This window comes from Vigna unguiculata, chromosome 3 (genome assembly GCF_037176805.1).
Source record: "Vigna unguiculata cultivar grain cowpea cultivar isolate G323 ecotype 2 chromosome 3, ASM3717680v1, whole genome shotgun sequence".
Classification (NCBI taxonomy): Eukaryota; Viridiplantae; Streptophyta; class Magnoliopsida; order Fabales; family Fabaceae; genus Vigna; species Vigna unguiculata.
The window spans coordinates 17,809,807-17,830,164 of NC_140794.1; the positions used below are offsets into that span (position 1 = coordinate 17,809,807).

Consider the following 20,358-nt stretch of genomic DNA (forward strand, 5'->3'; position numbering starts at 1 on the left):
TTCATAGTGCAAAAACTCAACACTTTTTATGATTTAGTTTATGAATGCAACACACTTTTTAATAATAATTTGAAAAATATATTTAATCTTTAAAATTACAATTAATTTTACCATATTATTCTGTTAAAAAAAATTGTTAGTTAACATGCACCAGTCGAACTATTAAAAAGTTAAATTTTGTTTTATTTTTTTTAAATATTTATAAATTTGTTACAAAAAGTTTTGTAAAAAATTGCTACCAAATTTTTTATAAAATATTTTGTATCAAGTATTTTTTACAAAAAGTTTTGTATAAAATAATTATGAATTTTATAATCTTATAGAAGAAGTAATTTTATCTACAAATTAAAATTCTTAAAAAAACAAAAAAAAAATCGTACAAAAATTTATAAGAAAAATCTTAAAAAATTTTAATAATGTGGGTTAATATCAATATTTATTTCTATTCTACGCGTAGCTTGATATTGTGATAATTTAAACTATTATTGGTTTCTTCTAATGAATTTTAATGAAATTAAAAAGGTAAAACATAAAAGTTAGATTAAAATAAGGAAATGATAATGTATATATTAAGTAAATAATAAGGACAGTCCAATTGTTGAAGAAAAGAATTGCGTACACGATTAGTTAATATACATAAAGCTTTCTGATGGCAACACCACAATGCAACTCATTTCACTATACTATTTTTGAAGCAACTATTTGGATTCCCATCCAATGCTATTTCAGCGTCACATTTTTTTTTTAATTTATTAAAATTGAAATAAAAAATAATTTAAAACTTATAAATTTTATAATTTGAATACTCAGCATTTACAATTATTATTATAATTAAATAATTCAGCTTTTAAAATTAATAGAAGTTCTTTAATTAACGATGTCAATTAATTAAAGTTGAAAAATATTTGCATAAGTGAGATTTTAATATATGTATATATATTAAATAAAATTTAAACAAAAGAAAAGAGAAACCTGTATATCTACTTTAATCTGTTTTGATAGATTAGAAAGAGATAGGTCAAAAGAAGATAAACCGTTAAATATATATATATATATATATATATATATATATATATATATAATAATGAGACAAAATATGTAATATATCCTCAAAATTTGGATGTCATTTTAATATTTCTTTTCTTTTTAGTTTGATCTGCAATTCTAGAATAAATAATAAAAAAGGAAAACTCATTCAAATTTTGTTAAATATAATTAATTTCATTTTTTGAAAAATAGTCTTTTACAAGTAATTGGTAGTTTTATATCCATGTTTGATTCCGAATGTTAGTTAGAAAAATGAAGATAATTTTAAATTTTAAATTAATAAGAATATTAAATGAAGCTTTCATTGTTTTCTCTGTTTTTTTCTTGTTAAGATATCTCAAAATGTGATATCTATGGACCTAATAATTGTTTTGACTAGCAAATCTTCGCAAATAATAAATACATGGAATTTTACGTATAGAATCCACAAATATTTATTGTGCAATTTTTTAATTATAGACAAAGTAAATTATAAAATTTTAGGATTTAAAAATAAATATGAAGATAATAATTAAAAATACTAAATATAAATAACATAAAGATACACTACTAAAAATTCTCATATTACATAAAAATTTTCTTACAAATTTGTTAAAAAAAAATTGCAAGAAATTTTTTTTTCTTGCTATTTCTTTTAAGAATTTTAATTGGTAGGTAATTCCTTCATGGGTAATTATTTTCTACAAAATTATAAAATTTGCAAATATTTCTTACAAAATTTATTGTGAAAAATGTTTTATACAAAATATTTTGCAAAAATATTGATAACAATTTTCTGCGAATTTTTTTTTTTACAACAAAATTTATAAATATTTTCTATGAAAAATTTAAAACAAAATTGGTAGGAAATATGAGTTTTTTTGAATATTAAGATTATTCAAATATAAACTCATCTTTCTCACCCGATTCACTCTTATCCTCATCTAACAATTTAAATTACTTAGTTTAATGGTTCACGAATTTAATTTGATTTTCATATCAAATGGAGAAATCTTAAATCACTGAAAAAGATCTCATCTTGATAAGTTTATTATGATGACTCTTGTTCTTATATTATAATAAGATGCTTGATATATTAATTTTATCTTGTCACATATCTTTTGAGTAATTAAAGAGGATTTGAGTTAAGTTTAACATGATAGGATAAGTTCTCCCCTAAATTAACACATAAATTTAAATTATAATAGTAATTAAAATATTAAAAATATATATTTTATCGTTCAAATATAATTTAAAATTAAAAAAATAGTAATGATTTATTTAATTAAAAAAAGAAAAAATAATTATGAACAAAAATAAAATTTGTCCAATATCTTATATGCATTTATGCATATAATTATTGAGATATAATTATTTAATTTTTTTTAAATACTGCTTATAATTTTAAAATATTATATACTTTTTATAGTATAAAAACTAGTTATATAACTTATTCTTACAAGGTCGAAGTATACTTCGTAAAGTCTTCTAACAAACTTCAATAGATTCACGTCCTTAAACTCAAAGGGTACCCGTTCTCAAACGTCACAAATAGGAAGTGAGGCCTGCAAAAGACACTTTGATGCCAAAGTCGGTATAGGATGTCAGAGAATAAATGTTGATGAATATGTAACAAGAAATGAAGCTGGAGTTTCCACTGATGTCAAAAGTAAAAAATAACAGACGTCAAAAGCCAGGTTGTTGGTGGATCCATGTTTATCTAAGTTGAACCTGACTCATGTTTAATCGAGTTGCACCTAACCACACCAAGACTAGGTAAAATTGAGTCGACCCTGAACCAAGTTGAGCTGAGTTTGCCCCATCCTAGTTCAAGCTAAGTCAACTTGGGTCCAGGTCAAGATAGTTTGAGCTTGGTTGAGTTGAGTTGAGTTGACTAGATTAAGTTAAGTCAGTCCAACCGAGTCGACTAGGGTCCAAGTCAAGTCAAGTCAGGGTGGGATCGCGTTTAACTGAGTTGGGCTAGGCCTATGTTAAGTCAAGTTTAGTCGGGTCCAATTTGGGTTGAGTAATGGTCGAGTTGGACCTAGATGAGACTAAGAGAAATCAGATTAGGTTAGGCTAAGTTTAGTTGGGTTGAGATATCGAGTCAATGTCATGTCTAATTAAGTTGGGTTAATCCCATGTCAAGTTGAATCGAGTCTACGCGAGCTCATGTTGAATCAAATTAACCCAAACCCAAGTCAAAATATATCATGTTCATGCATTGGATGACAACCATTATTCATTAAGGTATTCAAACATGTTAGAACAAAGAAATTTTGTCTTTTTTATGTACTAATTGAAGTTATTGTCATTTTAATGTACTAATTGATGTTATTACCTTTTGTCCATCAATTTTACAATCCTTAATCATTGCATTTGTATTAAGGCCGAATAGTACCAGACCTCGATAGAATTCTATACCTCTTTTATCCTTCAACATGACCCATACTAAAGATTGAAGGGCTGGTATATTGACCAAGGCTGAATAGTACTCGATCTTGGTAGAATTCTAGGTCGGATACTATTTAGCCCCATTTAGACAATCTCACACATGGTCCTCAGCCTTGGCAGAGTCTTAGAGCCGGATACTTAGTCCAACTTATGACTAGTTCCCAAGATTTAGCAATTATTTCCCTTGGTCAGATACTTGTTGGACCATTGATGATGGCTTCTTCTTGTCTCCATTGAAGCTTGCATGAAGAATGAAGGCTCCATGGATGGTGTTGGATGTGGAAGCATGAAGGAAAGAAGCTTAAGGTGTTTGATTTGGTGTAGGTGAAAGATTCTTAAGAGAGGTGAGGCCAACTCCTAAGGAAGAAGACTAGAGTAAACTAGAGAAGTGTTCATTCTAAGGTGAGCTCAAAAGAGATTTGTGCACAAATTTAGGCAGCACTTCATTACTCAATTTCAAGCTGAATTCTACATGTCCTAAGCCTTCTATTTATAGGCCAAAAGGAGACCAAAGAGTCTCCAAAAAAATGGAGAGAAAAAGGAGTCTAGAAAGTTAAATTTTGGAGCCAAAAAGGAGCATGTGGGAGGTGTGACTTGCCACCTAAGCAAGTCATACTTGTCTTGCCATGGGAAGCTAACTCTCATCTTTGGAGAGCAAGTTTGAGAAGCTTCTACGCTTTTTTAGAGTAGACACACTACTCTCGGTCCATTTGGCCCAATTCCCCTTTTTGGTCCAAAATTACTTCTAAAGCCTAATTTCCTTTGAGGCCCAATACATGACCCAAAAAAATACTATTCTACTGGGCCCAAAATACAAAGCCCAAAATAAAATCCTAATCTAGTATTTACAAGCAAAGAGTCCTAGGCTAGGTCTTCACATCTTCCTTGACCCATGTGAAGTTCATCTTGGGCCTTGCATGCGCATTTAAGACTCATTCCTCTTGTATTCTCCTAGCCATGGCTCTTGTTGTAGGTCCCTTGGCTAGAGGCATTTCATCGACTAAGTTGATATGTACCCGACTCTCAAGAGATATAAACAAAAAACAACACTAATTAGCATAGTTGTTAACCATCCACAAGCAATTGAGCCTCTTGGCCCAAGCCCACCCAGGTAATTGGGCCTCCTAACTTAGGCCCATCCAAGTAAGATAAAATATTACTATAAATAATAATGTGGGTCATTGCGATGACAATTTGGCAATTTGCGTATCTATGTGTATGGAGGTAGAAGATGATGGTGAGGGGAGGGGAGGAGCGATTTTCTTTGAGAGTAAGAGAGACGAAACAAAACCTAGTTTTCTTTAAGAGCAAGAAAGACAACGCAACTGCCAACAACCGACAACAAGGGTTAGTTGGGCGATAATTATTCCTCTTTGAACTTGTAGAAGAGATAAAGACAAAAAGAAGTTGTCGACACTAAAGAAGAAACTAAAGGGGTGTCCCTCGAGTGAAACCCTAGTCTCTCCTTTTACCAGCGTGCTTAAAATTGCTAACATCAACAACTTAAAAAATAATTCAAAATTGCTTATAAAAATTCCACATAGACTTACATGTCACCGGATAAAAAAAGTTTTACGGGTCATTCTATCACTATCCGTCAAAGAAAATATTGAAACAACACTTAATTTAAAGGAGATAATGTGAGAGTATTTAAATAAAGTTGTAATTATGAGCGTCCACAAACCACATTGAAACATCAAAATTGCATACATCTGCAGCGTGTTACATCAAAATTTTTATTTTCAAGAGCAAGTTTAGAGTTATAAAAGGCCATCTGATATGAACTTCAAGTGATATTTCTCATCAAGATCATATCACTGTTACCCCCCAAAAATTGTAAGACCCAGCAAATGAGCGTCCTTAAGAGGTGTAGAGAATAAATAGAGTAAGAGTGTATACCACATTTCTTTTATCAGAAAATTTAATTTGAACCGTGTTATCAAATCTGTAAACCCCATTTCATTTGATAATCAAAGAGACATTTAGTATCCGCTGGACATATTTAACAAGAGTCAGAAAACAAAATATAATATTAGTTCCTTGGGGTCTTGGAATGCTAATTCGGTATCAAATATGGTACTGCAAGACATACTAAACTAGATATGCCCTCCTTTTGGGTCCTTGCCTCAGAACTTGCTCATCCATTTTAATATAGTCAAGAAGATATCAAACCCAAATGGACGAGAAAGTTTAAAAGCTGAGATTGATTGAATAGACTTGGGAGTTCCGCGTTCAAAACCGTGGAAGTTCTCATGCAATGCAACGATCTTCTCACTTAGTCAATCAATCAAAGCACTATATCAATAACAAAAACCCATTATCCACTAGCATCATCAAGAACACTGAAGCTTCTATCAAATGCATAATCCACAAAACTGTAGAGAGGAAAGACTCGCTCCCCGTACTTCTCAAATCCATCCAATTCTTCCTTGGCCGTTTCTCTGAGCTCTTCAGCTTTTTCTATTGCCTTTTCTACTCCATTAACCTCTGCATAACTCTTGCCCTTGTTTTTCCTGTCAACACCTCCCTCAGATTTCAATCTATCTTCCAGAATATCATCCACAACTGCATACAATAGCCCAACAGCTCTCCCGTACCTCCTCAGTCTCTCTATCTCATGATCTTCAGCTCCAGCCAACAATCCTCCACACACTGCAGAACACTCTCCCATTTCACCAAACTTTTTCTCTTGAATAAATTCAACTGCATTGGATCCTCCTTCAAGGTCCAGGAACTGCCCTGCAGCCATACCAGTGGAGCCTACAGAGCGAGCCATCTCAGCAATCACACGAAGGAGATTGGGCTCTGGTACAAGGTCAGATGGAGTCTGTGAAACAATGTGGCGAAATCCAAGGGGAAAGAGTGCATCACCAGCAAGAATTGCCATGTCAACACCATAGATGGTATGGTTTGAAGGTTGCCCACGGCGTGACGGGGAGTCATCCATGCAGGGAAGATCATCATGTATCAATGAAGCTGCATGAACCTGATTGCCACAAAAATATAAGATTAACAGTATACTTATACCATGTATGTTTAGAAATACTCAGAAACACATTCAGTTTACTACCATTACTTTTTAGTGAAGTACATACTTCATAATTTCCATTTTGTATCCATCAGGAGTTCAAAACATACGGATTCAGAGAATCTATTTTGTTCAAGAACAATGCAAACTGCAAAGAAAGGTATTCTTAAATTAACGGTTTATCTAAAGGCAGGTACTCTATGATGCAAATACAGCTAGCAAAAGATGGAATCCAAAACACTTATTTACATGAATAACACGACACTCCTAAAACTAACCACGCTACTAAGAAAACTGGTATAATAACTGATAAAACTGTACTATAATAAAAATAAAAACTTGTCAATGATAAGGCAATTCACTCAAATGCCTCGGATCATGAAACCAAGAAGATAATAAAAAAAAAATCATCAGAACCAAAGCAAAACGACTGGGTGCAAAAAGAGTATTACCATTTCAAGGGCGCAGGCAGTAGGGAAGGCAGCAAGGCGGCTGCCCCCAAAGAGTTCACATGCAGAGATGCACATAACAGGTGGGGCTCGCTTGACACCCTTGGCCAGGACTGAATACCTCATAGCTTCATATATCTGCGAAGGAAACTGAACTGGAATGGCTTCATCGAGCTTCTGATTGATCTGCACCATTAGGGAAGCCCAATATGTCCTCAAATCAAAGTCAGAGGCTTTTGATCGAGTGGAAATCGAAGAAGGAGAAGAAGCAGTCGCGGAGCAGCGAATTGGAACCTTCAAATTCGAAGGCTTTGGGATGATGCAGGTGTGAGAAGTGGCCAATGTTGCAATTGCAAAAGGAGCCATCCCTGACCTCTATACGAAAAAGAATAAAGGAAACGATCAAAACATGTTATCAATGTTATCCCTAGTAACCTTAATATCCATACACACCCAAAGCTATACATTTCATCAAACAAGCGGTGGACGAGAAACTTTTACAAATAACATAAAGCATTGGTTCATCTAATTACAGACAAAAACAAACAAACGCAGCAATTGACCTGAAAAATAACTCAAACTCAAATAACAAACTCCCTACCATCAAGAATTTGCAATTTCAACCTCATAGAATCAATCACCTACCGGGTCAACCATTTTTAAGTTAAGCGAAATACAGAAACACCCATCTAAGACAATAAACTAAAATACAGAAAACAAGTCGGAACAAAAGCTAAGAAGAAAATACCAGATATGAATCAGGGCGAGCGCAATGGAAGAAGAAAGAGTTAAACAGATCGGGCAAAGGAGGAGAGCGAGTTTTGTTGAATTGAGGCAATGATGCAGTGATACAGTGATACGATAAGGTGAGGAGGGGTCAATGGGTAATGCGATTAGGTACAGTAAGGTGTTGGCGTGCTTCTATTGGTTCATTGTTTTTTATTATCAAATTTATATATTACTTTTTTTATTTAATTTATATAAATTAAGTATCTCCCTACAAAATTTCTTAATAAAACTATTAAAATGTTTTTTATTTTCATATGAGTTAAATAACTTTTGGTTCTTTGAAAATTAAAATTAGTTTCTCATCGATATTTTGATCCAATTTAATCACCCAACTTTAAACATGTATGAAGTTAGTTATTTTAACCAAATTTTATTAAATGTATTTAACGTTTTAAACACGTTTTATGATAGTCTTTAAATTAGTTATATCGTTTGACACATTTTTGTTTCAACATTAGCTGAGAAATAAGTTTAAAAATTGGAATTAGTCTCTCTTCAAAACTTTGGTCTAATTTAGTCCATCAACTTTAGAAATGTATGAATTTAGTCATTTTAATCAAATTTTGTTAAGTATATTTTATGTTTCAAACGTGTTTCATGATAGTATTTGAGTTGTTTTTACTGTTTAACACATTTTTGCTTCAATGTTAGCTAAGAAACATGTTTGAAATGTCAAATAAACTTAACAAAATTTGTTTAAAATGACTAAATTCATGCATTTCTAAAGGGATTAAATTGGTCCAAAATTTTAAAGAGAGACTAATTCTAATTTTCACTAAAAGTTAAGGGACCAAAAACATATTTAATCATTTTCCTATAATTAATATATTATTTGACTTTATCATTAATTATCGTTTCTATCTTTTTAGTTTTAACTTGATCAATTTGTATATTTTTTCAATAATTTCTAACTCACTTATTAATTGAGTCGAAGATAATTAATTTTTTTAAAAGATTTACCTGTAAGATGAAAACTTAAAAATAAAAATCAATAGAGTCAAAAACTTATAAGTCTTTTAAAAGATAAAATAACTTGATTTCCTATTCAAAGTATATTTACAACAAATAAGTAAAAAGTGTTTATTTGGGAATGTTTGCAATAAGTTATACACATATGTCATTTTGCATCATGGTATTGTCTATAAATCTATAAAATATACACAATGAAATAACATAAAAATCAACACAAAATTTCAAAATATATATCTAAAATGAAAGTTTCTAAGAATTAGCAGAAAGAGGAAAAAACCTAACATCTTCATATGCTAGAACGTGGCTATGTAATATGCAAAAATGTTGCTTGCTAAATGTTGGACGCATAGATCCAAAAGAGTCAACATCATTCTCCTTCTTTATTTGTTGTGCTTACAAAGGATTCATGGTTCACCTTTTCCTCTCTCAACTCAGTTTTTACTCTCTTCTATCTCCTTTCAATCTTTTCCCTTTTTTTGCAATAGGGTTCACTTAGCAGTACTATGATCTCTACTTTTCCATTTCATTGCAAAGTATGGTAAAGAGTCATTGTCTTAAAAATTCAAAATTCAAAATTTGAAATTTGAATCTTCACTCTTCAATCTTCACCTTTTCTTCACTCATCCCTTTTTATTCTTAGGCTATTTAGGGTGATTTTCTATTTTGATTCATCCATTCTTCTTAAACGTTTTTTTTTCAGGCTTGAAGAATGTTGTGGGTGGGATGGTACTATCCAAGACAAAATTCAGGATCAACATGGACCTAACAGTTGAGCAAAAGCCACCATTAGCGCCAGAAGGCTACATTCTCATTCTAAGGAGGAGGATTTTGAAGAACCTTAAGATCAATGGAGGGAAACAATGAGGAAACTTGCGAGGTGTTTTCCCATTGCTATAGTTACATGTAGATGTAGAGACAAGGTGTGCTTAATTTCAACTCTCTCTTTATTATTTTCTTTTTTTTTTCAGGGAAAAAAAGAAGTAATTTGGCACTGTTTTACAAAAAATAGGTTTACAATATTGTGCATGAGTTGTATTATGCTAGAAGCCATGGCATGGATATCCCAAGGCCAATAATAAACTCCAAATACAACACTTAAATGAGTGAAGTGAACAACCTATAATATTGCAATATAGTAAGACTATGATTTTTACCATTTCTAGGAAACAAAATATTAATTTTAGTTTGATTCTTACGATCTATAAGACAAAGGAAAGCCAATTCTTTTTCAACTTGCCAATGAATTTCATCCCATGATACATGAGGTTGGTCAACTTTTCATGCCTCCTCATCTTAATTTTTATTTAATTTTAAAAATTAATTAGAATGTTGTGGGTGGGATGGTATCAATCTCTTCTTGGGTATGCATGCCCACAAGGTTGAGATTGGGGATTTCAAGACTTACCTTGAAGGGTATAAGCCTAGGTATCTCTTCTTTCTTTGATGTTCCACACTATCCATTTACAAGAAGAGTTGTTTATTTTTTCCAAGGTCTAAGGTTAAGTGTTTTATTCATTCACGTTTCATTTTTATTTAATTTCATGTTTGTTTTGTTCAGGACATTCACTCTTAAGAGACAGGTATATCCTGATTTTGAGGTTCTTCCTTTCTTTAAATTTTCCTTATTCTAATAAAATGAGTATGACATATTACCATCCACTTCGCAATAATTTATACTCACGTTTTGTTTTAGTGTTTGGTGTTGTGTGGGCATCAAAAATACTATATGGATATTGTACACCTATGTAATCTTCTTTTGTTTGACAAATAAAAACATACTTACCAAAGTTATTATTTCAAAATTTGAATTTCTTATTGCATATGTTAGTTTATAATTGAATAACTTCACATTATGATCATTTCAATTACACTAAGAAAAATATCATTTTCTTTTAGATGGAATCATTTTTGAAACATAACCATAAACAAGCACTGAATGTTTGATATTTTGCAATATTGTTTATTTCAAATATATAATAATGTACTTTATCATTTTGTATATTCAACATCATGCGAACATTGTGATTGATGAAATGTTAGATGCGCCAAAGGCTCCATTTGTTTTTGTTCTTGTTGTTTGTCTATAGAGGTTCTTGCTACTACCACAGGAATGGCTGCAGGAGGTAACTTTGTACCCTTTCTCAGCTTCTGAATCACATTTTCATCTCTTTTTTTTTTCACAAGAGTTGTCAACTTTGTTTTGTGAGTACAATAATATTCAGTGTAAATTTGACTTAGGATAAAAGTCTTTGTGTGTGTGTCTTGAATTTATTTAATTTGTTAAAATGGTGTTTAACAAGTTAAATGGCTTACACATATAGTTATGTGAATAACATATTAAATCAATTAAAATAACAATTAATCAACTGATTTTACTTAACTAAGTGAAATCAATTGATTGAGAATTACTTTCAATTGATTCAATATGTTAGTTTACATACTATATATCAATTTTTTTTGTGAGATGAGGTGAGATTTTGAAAAACACAAAACCGCTCTTGAAAATTTGCTCAATCTCATTCTTTCAGAAAAAAAAGTATATGTTGTTGTTGATTGAAAATCATTCAAGAGGTGTTAGAGCTGTGATTGCTCCTTGTTAGCGAGTTGAAGAAGGTTCTTGATTGACTAGGGATAGTTCATCTTGAGGTTTGATCTTCCTTGTGTCTTTGTCTGTTTTTATGTGGTGTTCTTGGTGTGAGCCTAGGTTTGCGATAGTGATTGTTGTTGTGCTTTGATTATTTGTTATGTGATTCAAGAAACTTTTATTATGTGTATTTTTCTTTTTCAAGAGTTCAATTGTAAGGATATTGTAATATCTTGAATAAGTGAAAAGTCAAGCTAAGGTTATCTTGACTAACTGGATGTAGCTCCATTGGAGTGAACCCGTATGAAATTCAAATATATTATTTTCATGTTTTTGCAAATTTAAAGTTCTAATTGGTTGTTTCAAGAAATGCTCTAAATTGGATCTTTAATAATAATTTTGGTGTAATTGCATAATCTGTTAATAAATCATTGTGTTCCTTACTTTTATGATTGACCTTTAATATCATAGTAATCATATATGTAATTTGATTGTCATGTGAAATATTATAAAATTCACTGTCAGAATTTTAATCAACTGTTTTCACATTTCAATTAGTTGAAATGTTAGATCCAGGAATGAAGCAAGCTTCAAATCTCGTGACCAATCAAGTTTAAGAAAATCATTTTCATAAGTATTTGAACTGAACAAATTTTTAAAGGGCAATTCAACCCCTCTCCTCGTGAGAAACCCTTTTTAGTGATTACAAGTAATTCTTAAACTAGAGAAGTTTAGCTTTGAGAAAAAGTTATTATAAGGTAAGGGAAACTCATTATTTTAGTAAGTTTAGTTCTTTATCTACCTTTTGATATATAGATTGGTTGGATTGAATTATTTCTCAATATGTTTTGTGACCCGTTGATGCAAATCAAATGTTTTGCTTGTAATTGTATGCGAAGTCCTTGTGAAGGAAAATGGCAGTGAGGATGAAGTTGTAGAAAGTTATATGTGATAATTTAATTATGTATGTATAAGTAATTGTTAAGTTGACTGAGTTGTTATAATGGTATGATGGTTAAGTGTTTGGGTAGTATGATTATTGCGAAAAGAAACTAGTTATGTTATTGATGAATCAATCAAGTTTGAAACTGTAATGGTTATGTGAAATAGAAATGAGTTGAAGGTTCTGTTGAATTATGGTGATTAGATGAGTATTTCAATAATGATATATCATTTTAGTTGATTTGGCTTAGGTAAAATTTGATCCGAGTATTGTGTATCAAATTAATCAATTGGCATTTTCTGGTTTGTCATTAAATTAGATTCATTTTATACAAGAGAAATGCTAAAACATTTAAGATAGATCCAATAGATCAATCTGATTCGTATATCAGATATTGTTTTTTCAAAATTGCCACTAGGCAACGCATCAATATTGTTGGGCACCTTCTGCAAATTATGTTCCAGTGGTCTATAGTAAGGGATTTCCAACTACTGGGCAAAGGGGTCTCTAGTATCCAGTCAACAAATGGATGCTAACGATTTCTAGAAAAGGGTTATGAAGGTGTTAGTGGTACCACATGTATGTTGGTCAGTGTCATGATTGTTTTCCTCCACCATCGAGTATTCTTTGAGGAAGAGATTTAGTGTGCTGTGTGGGGTTATGCTAACTTGTTTCGTATTTCGTCCCCTCCAATTTCTTTTCATCATAGTGTTTTCCTCCCTTAAAGCCTCTATCGCCTCAGCATTTCGCTTCTTTAGCTTAGTGAGCTCTTTTTGGAATTCCATTAGTAAATCCTTTTCACTTTAATTGTTTCTCGGTTCTTCAATCACAACTTATCTTTTGTTGTTCATCTACCTCTAGTGGATACCATCAAACTTTCTTCTTGCAAGAAACTTCGGCCTTATAGTGGGCGCTAAATATTCTTATAGGATCGAAATATATCCTAGAAGAGTCCCACAAGAAGTGCTCATAAACACTTGTACCTTCAATTCAAGATGTCTTCTTCCACACTTCCAAGTAGTCCAAATGTACATGGAATCGACGTCTTTTCACTTTAGAAACCACTTTTTTAGAGTTTTCTACGACTCTCTAAGTATATAATATTTTCACTCATCTGTTTGACGATCAAAGATCACCTCTATGATCAGGGTAACAAGTTCTACAAAGGTAACCAATCAATTTCTCTTGTTTAGTAAGTTGGTTTTTTGCCTCTTTTCTCGATCCAAACTGTCTTTCTCTTTTCATGTAGGCAATCAGTGCAACAGTAGTCCAAGTCAACAATGAACATTGGTTGATATACTTCCTTAGTCGGACACTACAAGATGCAGAGACAAGGTATGAAATGGTGGAAAAAGTAGCATTATGTTTAGTAATCACAACAATGTGGTTGTGACCTTACTTCTAAAGCCATTCCATTATAGTCAAAACTGATTACTCCATCCAAAAGATTTTGCAGAAGCCAGACTTAGCAGGTCACATGTCTTCCTAGTCTGTTCAATTTTTAGAGTTTAATATCCAATACGAGCCACGAGGCCCAATAAAGGCACAATGCCTGGATGACTTCATTATTGACCTGTAGGGAACACAATTTGCTGACTTTTAGTGTTGAAAGAACCAAACGAGTTGGTCATTGAGAAGTCACTCCACTTCAGTTTCAAAACCTCGAACAATCAAGTTGAGTATGAGTCCATCATGACCGACCTCGCCTTGTCTAAAGAAGTAAGAGTTCAAAGGTTGATATGTTGCATTGATTCCAGGATAACTATAGGTCTTTTAAAGGAAGAATATCGAGTAAAGGACGCCTTGTTACTACAATATTATCATAGTCCAAGACATGATAGATGGTTTCACGGAGGTCTAACTCGAACACATCCTTAGCAATGATAACATACGAGATGATATGTTGTCCAAGTTAGTAAGCACCAAATCTAAAGGAAGATACAAGTGTTTACTACAACAATTGTTTGATGAGTCATTATTTTTTCTTATTCAATTGCCTTTTTATGCCCATCTTAATCATAATTTAGTGCTTAATTCTCTATTATTAGTGCATTTTCATCAATTGGGCTTCATTGGACCATTATTCTGATTTTTGATTAATTTAGCATTAATTGGTCTAATTTTCGTTTATAATTATTTTGTAAGTATTTTTATGAAACAATTTTGGAGCTTGGACATTAATCTTAAGATGAAGAGAGCTTCAATTCCACATCATTTCCACGTCATTCAAGTGATTGGGCCAACGTTTTCAGCCCATAGTGCCATTTTTGTAATTCTGCACCTCATAATGACATTTTTTGTAAATAAGTGGAACTATGATGATGTGACCACGAGTTTTGTAGGGTTTAGGGTTTTTGGGACAACCCTCTTCTCCCCCATTCCAATTTTCACATTGTAGGAGAGCGCTCATTGTTGGGTTTTTCGTTTTCCTCTTCTTGGAACACATTTAGAGCATTTTTTGAACACTTGCATACTATTTCAGTCTGTTTTCTTTAAGATGGTGATGTATTTTCGTTTACCTTTGATTTGTAATTTCAATTCCATGACTTGCTTATTTCTTGGAAGAGATGCAATTAAGCTTTGTGGTTCTGATTTGCATTTGCGTTTTTGTTCTCTCTTCATCTTGATTTTTTGATGAATAGATATCTTACATATGTTAATGCTTAATTTACAGATTAGGCAATGTGTTCTTAGTTGAGTTTGTTCATGCTTAATGAATTAGCTTTGCTGCCTCAGATAAATGGATGTATACTTTGTTTAATTGCGTTTTGAAACACGTTTTTGATGTTCGCTTAGTGAGTTTTGAACGAGTGGATTGGGTGAGACCAAAACCCTAATTTTGTGACCCATGATAAATGAAATTGCATTCAAATTCAAGGAGTCAATACTTGCAATTACGTTTTGTTAATTTTATGTTGGAATTTGAATTAAATCTGAATCTTTCAAACCAAACCCCACTTTGTGTTGAATTATATCTAGAAAGCTTTGAATAAAAGTATTGGTGACTAGGAGACGACCTTAGGTTAACTTCTAAGTACTGCATTTTAAACTATTTTATTTGGTTGGTATGACCTCGATCAGTGTTAGTATCACCATCCATAAAAGAACTAGATAATTGCATGCAGGTCAGCAGAGAGGGTACCTATGGAGCCATACATCTACTATATCAAAATCGGTGAAATACCAAAGGGGCAAGAGAAAAGATGGATACGCAAGGTAGCACAATACACAATGATGAATGAAAAGTTGTTCCGTAAGGAGTATAGTCGGCCCTTGCGGAAATGTGTCACCTCTGACCAAGTCGCCTATGTAATACAAGAGATACACAATGAAGTATACGAGTACCATTCCGGCACAAGAACCATGACGGTTAGGATATTATGAGACGAATACTTATGGCCTACGATGGAAGAAGATTATGCAGAGTGTGTGAAGAAAGTATTCCATACAAGAAGCACATAAATATAATCCATAACAAGCAAGAGCCACTACATAACGTGTTCACATCATTGCCCTTTTAAGAGTAGGGGATGGATATTATCAAACCTTTTGTGCCAGGAAAAGGCCAAGTGATAAGTTTCAAAAATAAGTAATTTTTCCATTTGAAATTGACACTTGTCATGTATCAAATGGTGCTATTTGTGTACAAAAAAAACTTCCTCAGCTTAAGATACAGAATGAGATATTGAGAATTAGAGTTTTATGAATTATAATGATATTTTGTTGTTTTGCAGTAAAAATAAAGAAAACATCAAGTGTGTAGCTGAGCCACAATATTGAAGCTTAGCCATGACAGTATAAAAATAGGACAACATATTTGGACTTTCTGGCTGAGCACAAGAAATAAAGTTGAGCCTCATGAGGAAACCCTCTTTGCAAGGAAACCTAGAGCCCAAATCCATAAGGTTGAGCAACCAAGAAAACCCTTCTAAGAAGGAGACGTCACATGCTAAGAACTAGGACAAGAGATTAAGCTATAAGGAAACCCACTTGTGAAGTAACCCCTGTGGCTGAGCACCACCAAAAAATTCCTATAAATAAAGAGCTTGGGTCCTCATTTTAGGCATTGCGTGGTGGTTGAAAAACATAGCAGTAGTATAGAATAGGGTCTGTGAGGCACAGGGGAAGTGCTCTTTGTGTAAATCTTATGTGTAGATGCTACTAGAATTGCATTGCAATATTCTATGAGTAGCTAAACTCCTTCGTGCCAAGGTTTGATGTAATCAATTATGGTTCTATTCACTTCTACTTCTTGGGTATTTATGTTTCATTTCATTCAATTGTTTGTGGTTTGATTTATGCTTAATGATGACTTGATCATTCATCTTATTTCACGAGTTTGATTTGATTGGAAGATTGGTCTCAAATTGTGTGGATGAATTGATGACTCATCCTATTTCACTGGTTGGGATTGAGTTGAAAGAAGGATCTCAAACTGAGGTCTAAATCATCATACCTGTTTTGGTGCTGATTAGTAGTCAAAGGGGATACTCGAGGAGAGAGTCTTGCACATTAAAGCAAGGATTCATTTACCAGGAGTTGAGGAATCACATTCGGTTTCAAGTCCTTAGGTTCTAGTGTATCAGGGATGAACCTAGATCTACATAGAAAGAGTACTCCCAAGATATTGAATGATTTGCAAAGTAAGTAAACAAGATGGTAATGGTGTAGTAAAAGAAGATGAGATGAAATCAATTCATAGACCCTACTCCACTAAATCTATCTAATAACTACTATCTATTTTTACATGCACTCTTTATCAAAAACCAAAAACCCAAAAATCAAACTACCAATATACTTATTACATCCCTGTGGATACGACACTTGTTGATATCACTACGTACCGGTACACTTGTTGGAAATGGTTTTTGTGAAACAGTCATCACCAAGTCAAATCCCTACTTGTGGGCATTGATTACTTTTCCAAGTGGATCCAAGCAGAACCCTTAGCAACTATCACAACTCAACAAGTACAACAGTTCGTATGGAAACAATATTGTTTGCCGATATGGTGTCTCGCACACCATCATTACTGACAACGGAAGACAACTCATCGATAAAGGCCAAACCAAGTTCTATCATGTCCTTGGTATCAAATATAAAAGAAGTTTAGTCGAACATCCTTAGTGCAATGGGCAGGCAAAGGCTGCGAAACAGACCATCTTAGTCGAATCGAAGAAAAGGTTATATACGACCAAAAGTAAATGGCTAAAAGAACTTTTAGAAGTCTTGTGGGCCTATAGGTGCATCCTTTAGTCCTCAACGAAAGAAACACCCTTTAGTCTAATTTATGGTACAAATGCTATGATACCTGTATAAATCGGACAATCATCACTACGATGAGATCACTTCGATGAAGACCTCAATGATAGCAACCTCAATACCAATCTGGATTTGTTAGTGGAAAAAAGAGAAAAAGCCCACAAACAAGAAGCCGCAACCAAGCAGAGAGCGTTTAGAAAGTACAATTCTAAGTTGCACCCGAGATTGTTTCGTAAGGGAGATCCAGTCTGGCAGATGGCAAGTTGTGCAAGGAAATATGGCAGCAAATTCTCAGCAAATTGGGAATGGCCTTTCCAGGTACTTGAAGACATCAACAAAGGCATATACAAGTTAGAAATGTTATTTGGTGGACCCGTCTCCAGCACTTGGAACGTCTCCTATTTGAAGTTTTATTTCAATTAATGTTCTGTTCAATATCAATGTAACACTTGTAACCTCGGTGTACTCTTTCCTTACCTGGACTTTTATCCCTATGAGGGTTTTAGCCGAAAAGGTTTCAATGAGGCACTCACATCATCAATAAAGGGAGGGTTACCATAGGATTATATTGTATGCGCTTCATCAACTTAAGTTCCCAACCACTAATCTAAGTGGTATTAGTCAAACCCAATACTTAGTTCCCAACCACTAATCAGAGTGGTATTGGTCGAACCCATTACTTAGTTCCCAACCACTAATCTAAGTGGTACTGGGAGAACCCATTACTTAGTTCCTAACCACTAATATAAGTGATATTGGTCAAATCATTACTTAGTTCCAAGTCACTAATCTAAGTGGTACTAGTCGAACCCATAAGTAGCTCCCAACCACTAATCTAAGTGGTATTGGTTGAACCCATTACTTAGTTCCCATCCACTAATCTAAGTGGTATCGATTAATCCTATTACTTAATTCTTAGTCACTAATGTAAGTGATACTGGTCTAACTCATTACTTAGGTTCCCATCTATCGAGTTATCCTATGTAAACCATCAAAGGTATAATTTTGAAAGAGAATAACTTCTTGGCCAACAGAGTAAACAAGCAAATCGAGGAAAGCGTTCAAATAAAAAGCACAAGTGAACACCTAAGAAGTAATTTTATTACGGTTCAATACATTCATACAAAAATGACCATAATATATTAGACTGTTATAGTAAAGTGCAAAATAAAACAAACCCATTAGCAACATCCTTGACATTCTGCATCTCGTCAATAATAGTATGGTCGACGATAGGAGAAGGGCTCAACCTGGCAGTCCCCCCGTCACTATGATCACCCTCTACAGTCACAACTGCACGCTTAGCCGCCTTGGCGGCCAATATCTAATCAATGTTGAGCAAGCAACCTTTATATACGTCTATGTCAATATTGAAGTGGTAGTTAGTGGTTGACACCTCCTTGTACAAAAACCCCACCTACCTCAACACTTTTTTGAAACCTTTAACATGTTTAGAGATCACATAATGGTGGAGATTAGAGATCTTGGCCTCGGCCTCCTTCAACATTGCGTCCTTTTGCTCAACGCCTTCCTCAACCTTCTTTAACTTCTTCTCAAACTTTAGTCTAATCCTTAATTTTGTTTAGTTCTTTCTCCAACTTTTTCTTCTCTACTGCCCAGTCAGCTTGGTCGACCTCAACTTCTTCTTCACAGCGACAAGTTCCTCCACGACCTTTATGGTGGCATTTGGCTCCATCGCGTCAACCATCTCCAACTCTAGCTCAGTTAAATTAAGATCTATACTTTTCCACAAATGAACTAGGGCTATTAAGACCACCAAGTTTCGAGGAATAAAACCATGAGCCTAGAGTACCACCCTGAGCCAAAAACCTAATTTTACTCTTATCCTTCCCTTCCCCATTTGCTTGGAAGGAGTCGAGCCTCTTTGCAACACTCTTAGGCCTATGAGTCTCCACCACTACCTTAGTTGGATTGGGAACCTTGGTTTGACACTCCCTTTGAGCAACCTCAACCATTTACTTCCCCAATTTGACAAAGAAGTCCCCATCCTCACCCATATTCATGCCATGGCCATATAGCCTACAAATACAAATTTTCTTTAGATATTAACTAAATCACACAAGTTATAGAAAAAGGCAAACTCACCACATACATGAAAAATAACTCCTCCTCACCCTTCTCACGACCATGGCACACCCTATTTATAACGCTCATCCTCCTAGGAGATGTTATATCACAGTTCACCCCTAGCCAAAAACATATATACTGTTGAGCCAGGAAGTCAACAATCTTGACCACCGAAACTTAGAGGTTGCTAGCCTAACCCCCTCATTGACCCACTCTTACCCAACTTTCAGAGGAAGAGAACTCTTGACATGCTCCTCAGGATGGTCTTCCAAGCCTTCCTTGGTGACTTCCATATTCACTTCCAACACGATCGACAAAGAATCACTAAACATCTCTAAAGTACATGATTATCTTTTACTCTGACATCAAACCACTTATATCTCAGATTAACTTTGGTTTCAGAGTGTCAGAGTGTCTTTTGCAGACAATTCCCCTCGCTCTTTGTTCGTGACTAAAAGATGAGATACCCTTGAACTCTTGAAACTTAGGAGAATTTACATTTCAACCTTGTAAGAACATATGTAAATTAATTATCAAATTTAATGAGATTTATGGCATATTATGATTATAGTTGTATTTACTATGTTGTAATTATAATAATATTTATTATGATAATATATATATATATATATATATATATATATATATATATATATATATATTGCAAGTTATTAGGAGAGAAAGTATAATTTAATATTATTTTTTTATTTATTGTTAATTTAATATAGTTCTTATATTTTTCAAAAAAAAAAATTAATATAAC

At 33.4% G+C, this 20,358-nt stretch overlaps 1 protein-coding gene across 1 annotated transcript; it reads right to left on the reverse strand.

Moving 5' to 3' along the window:
* Positions 1-5,416: 5,416 nt before the first annotated feature.
* GGR (geranylgeranyl reductase) lies at positions 5,417-7,870 on the reverse strand. Its single transcript, XM_028064782.2, has 3 exons — positions 7,706-7,870; positions 6,961-7,332; positions 5,417-6,466 (listed from the first exon to the last, which is right to left on the reverse strand). The coding sequence occupies exons 2-3, from the start codon at positions 7,321-7,323 to the stop codon at positions 5,798-5,800; spliced, it is 1,032 nt and encodes a 343-aa protein (XP_027920583.1). The 5' UTR covers positions 7,324-7,332; positions 7,706-7,870; the 3' UTR covers positions 5,417-5,797.
* Between the last annotated feature and the right edge of the window lie 12,488 nt (positions 7,871-20,358).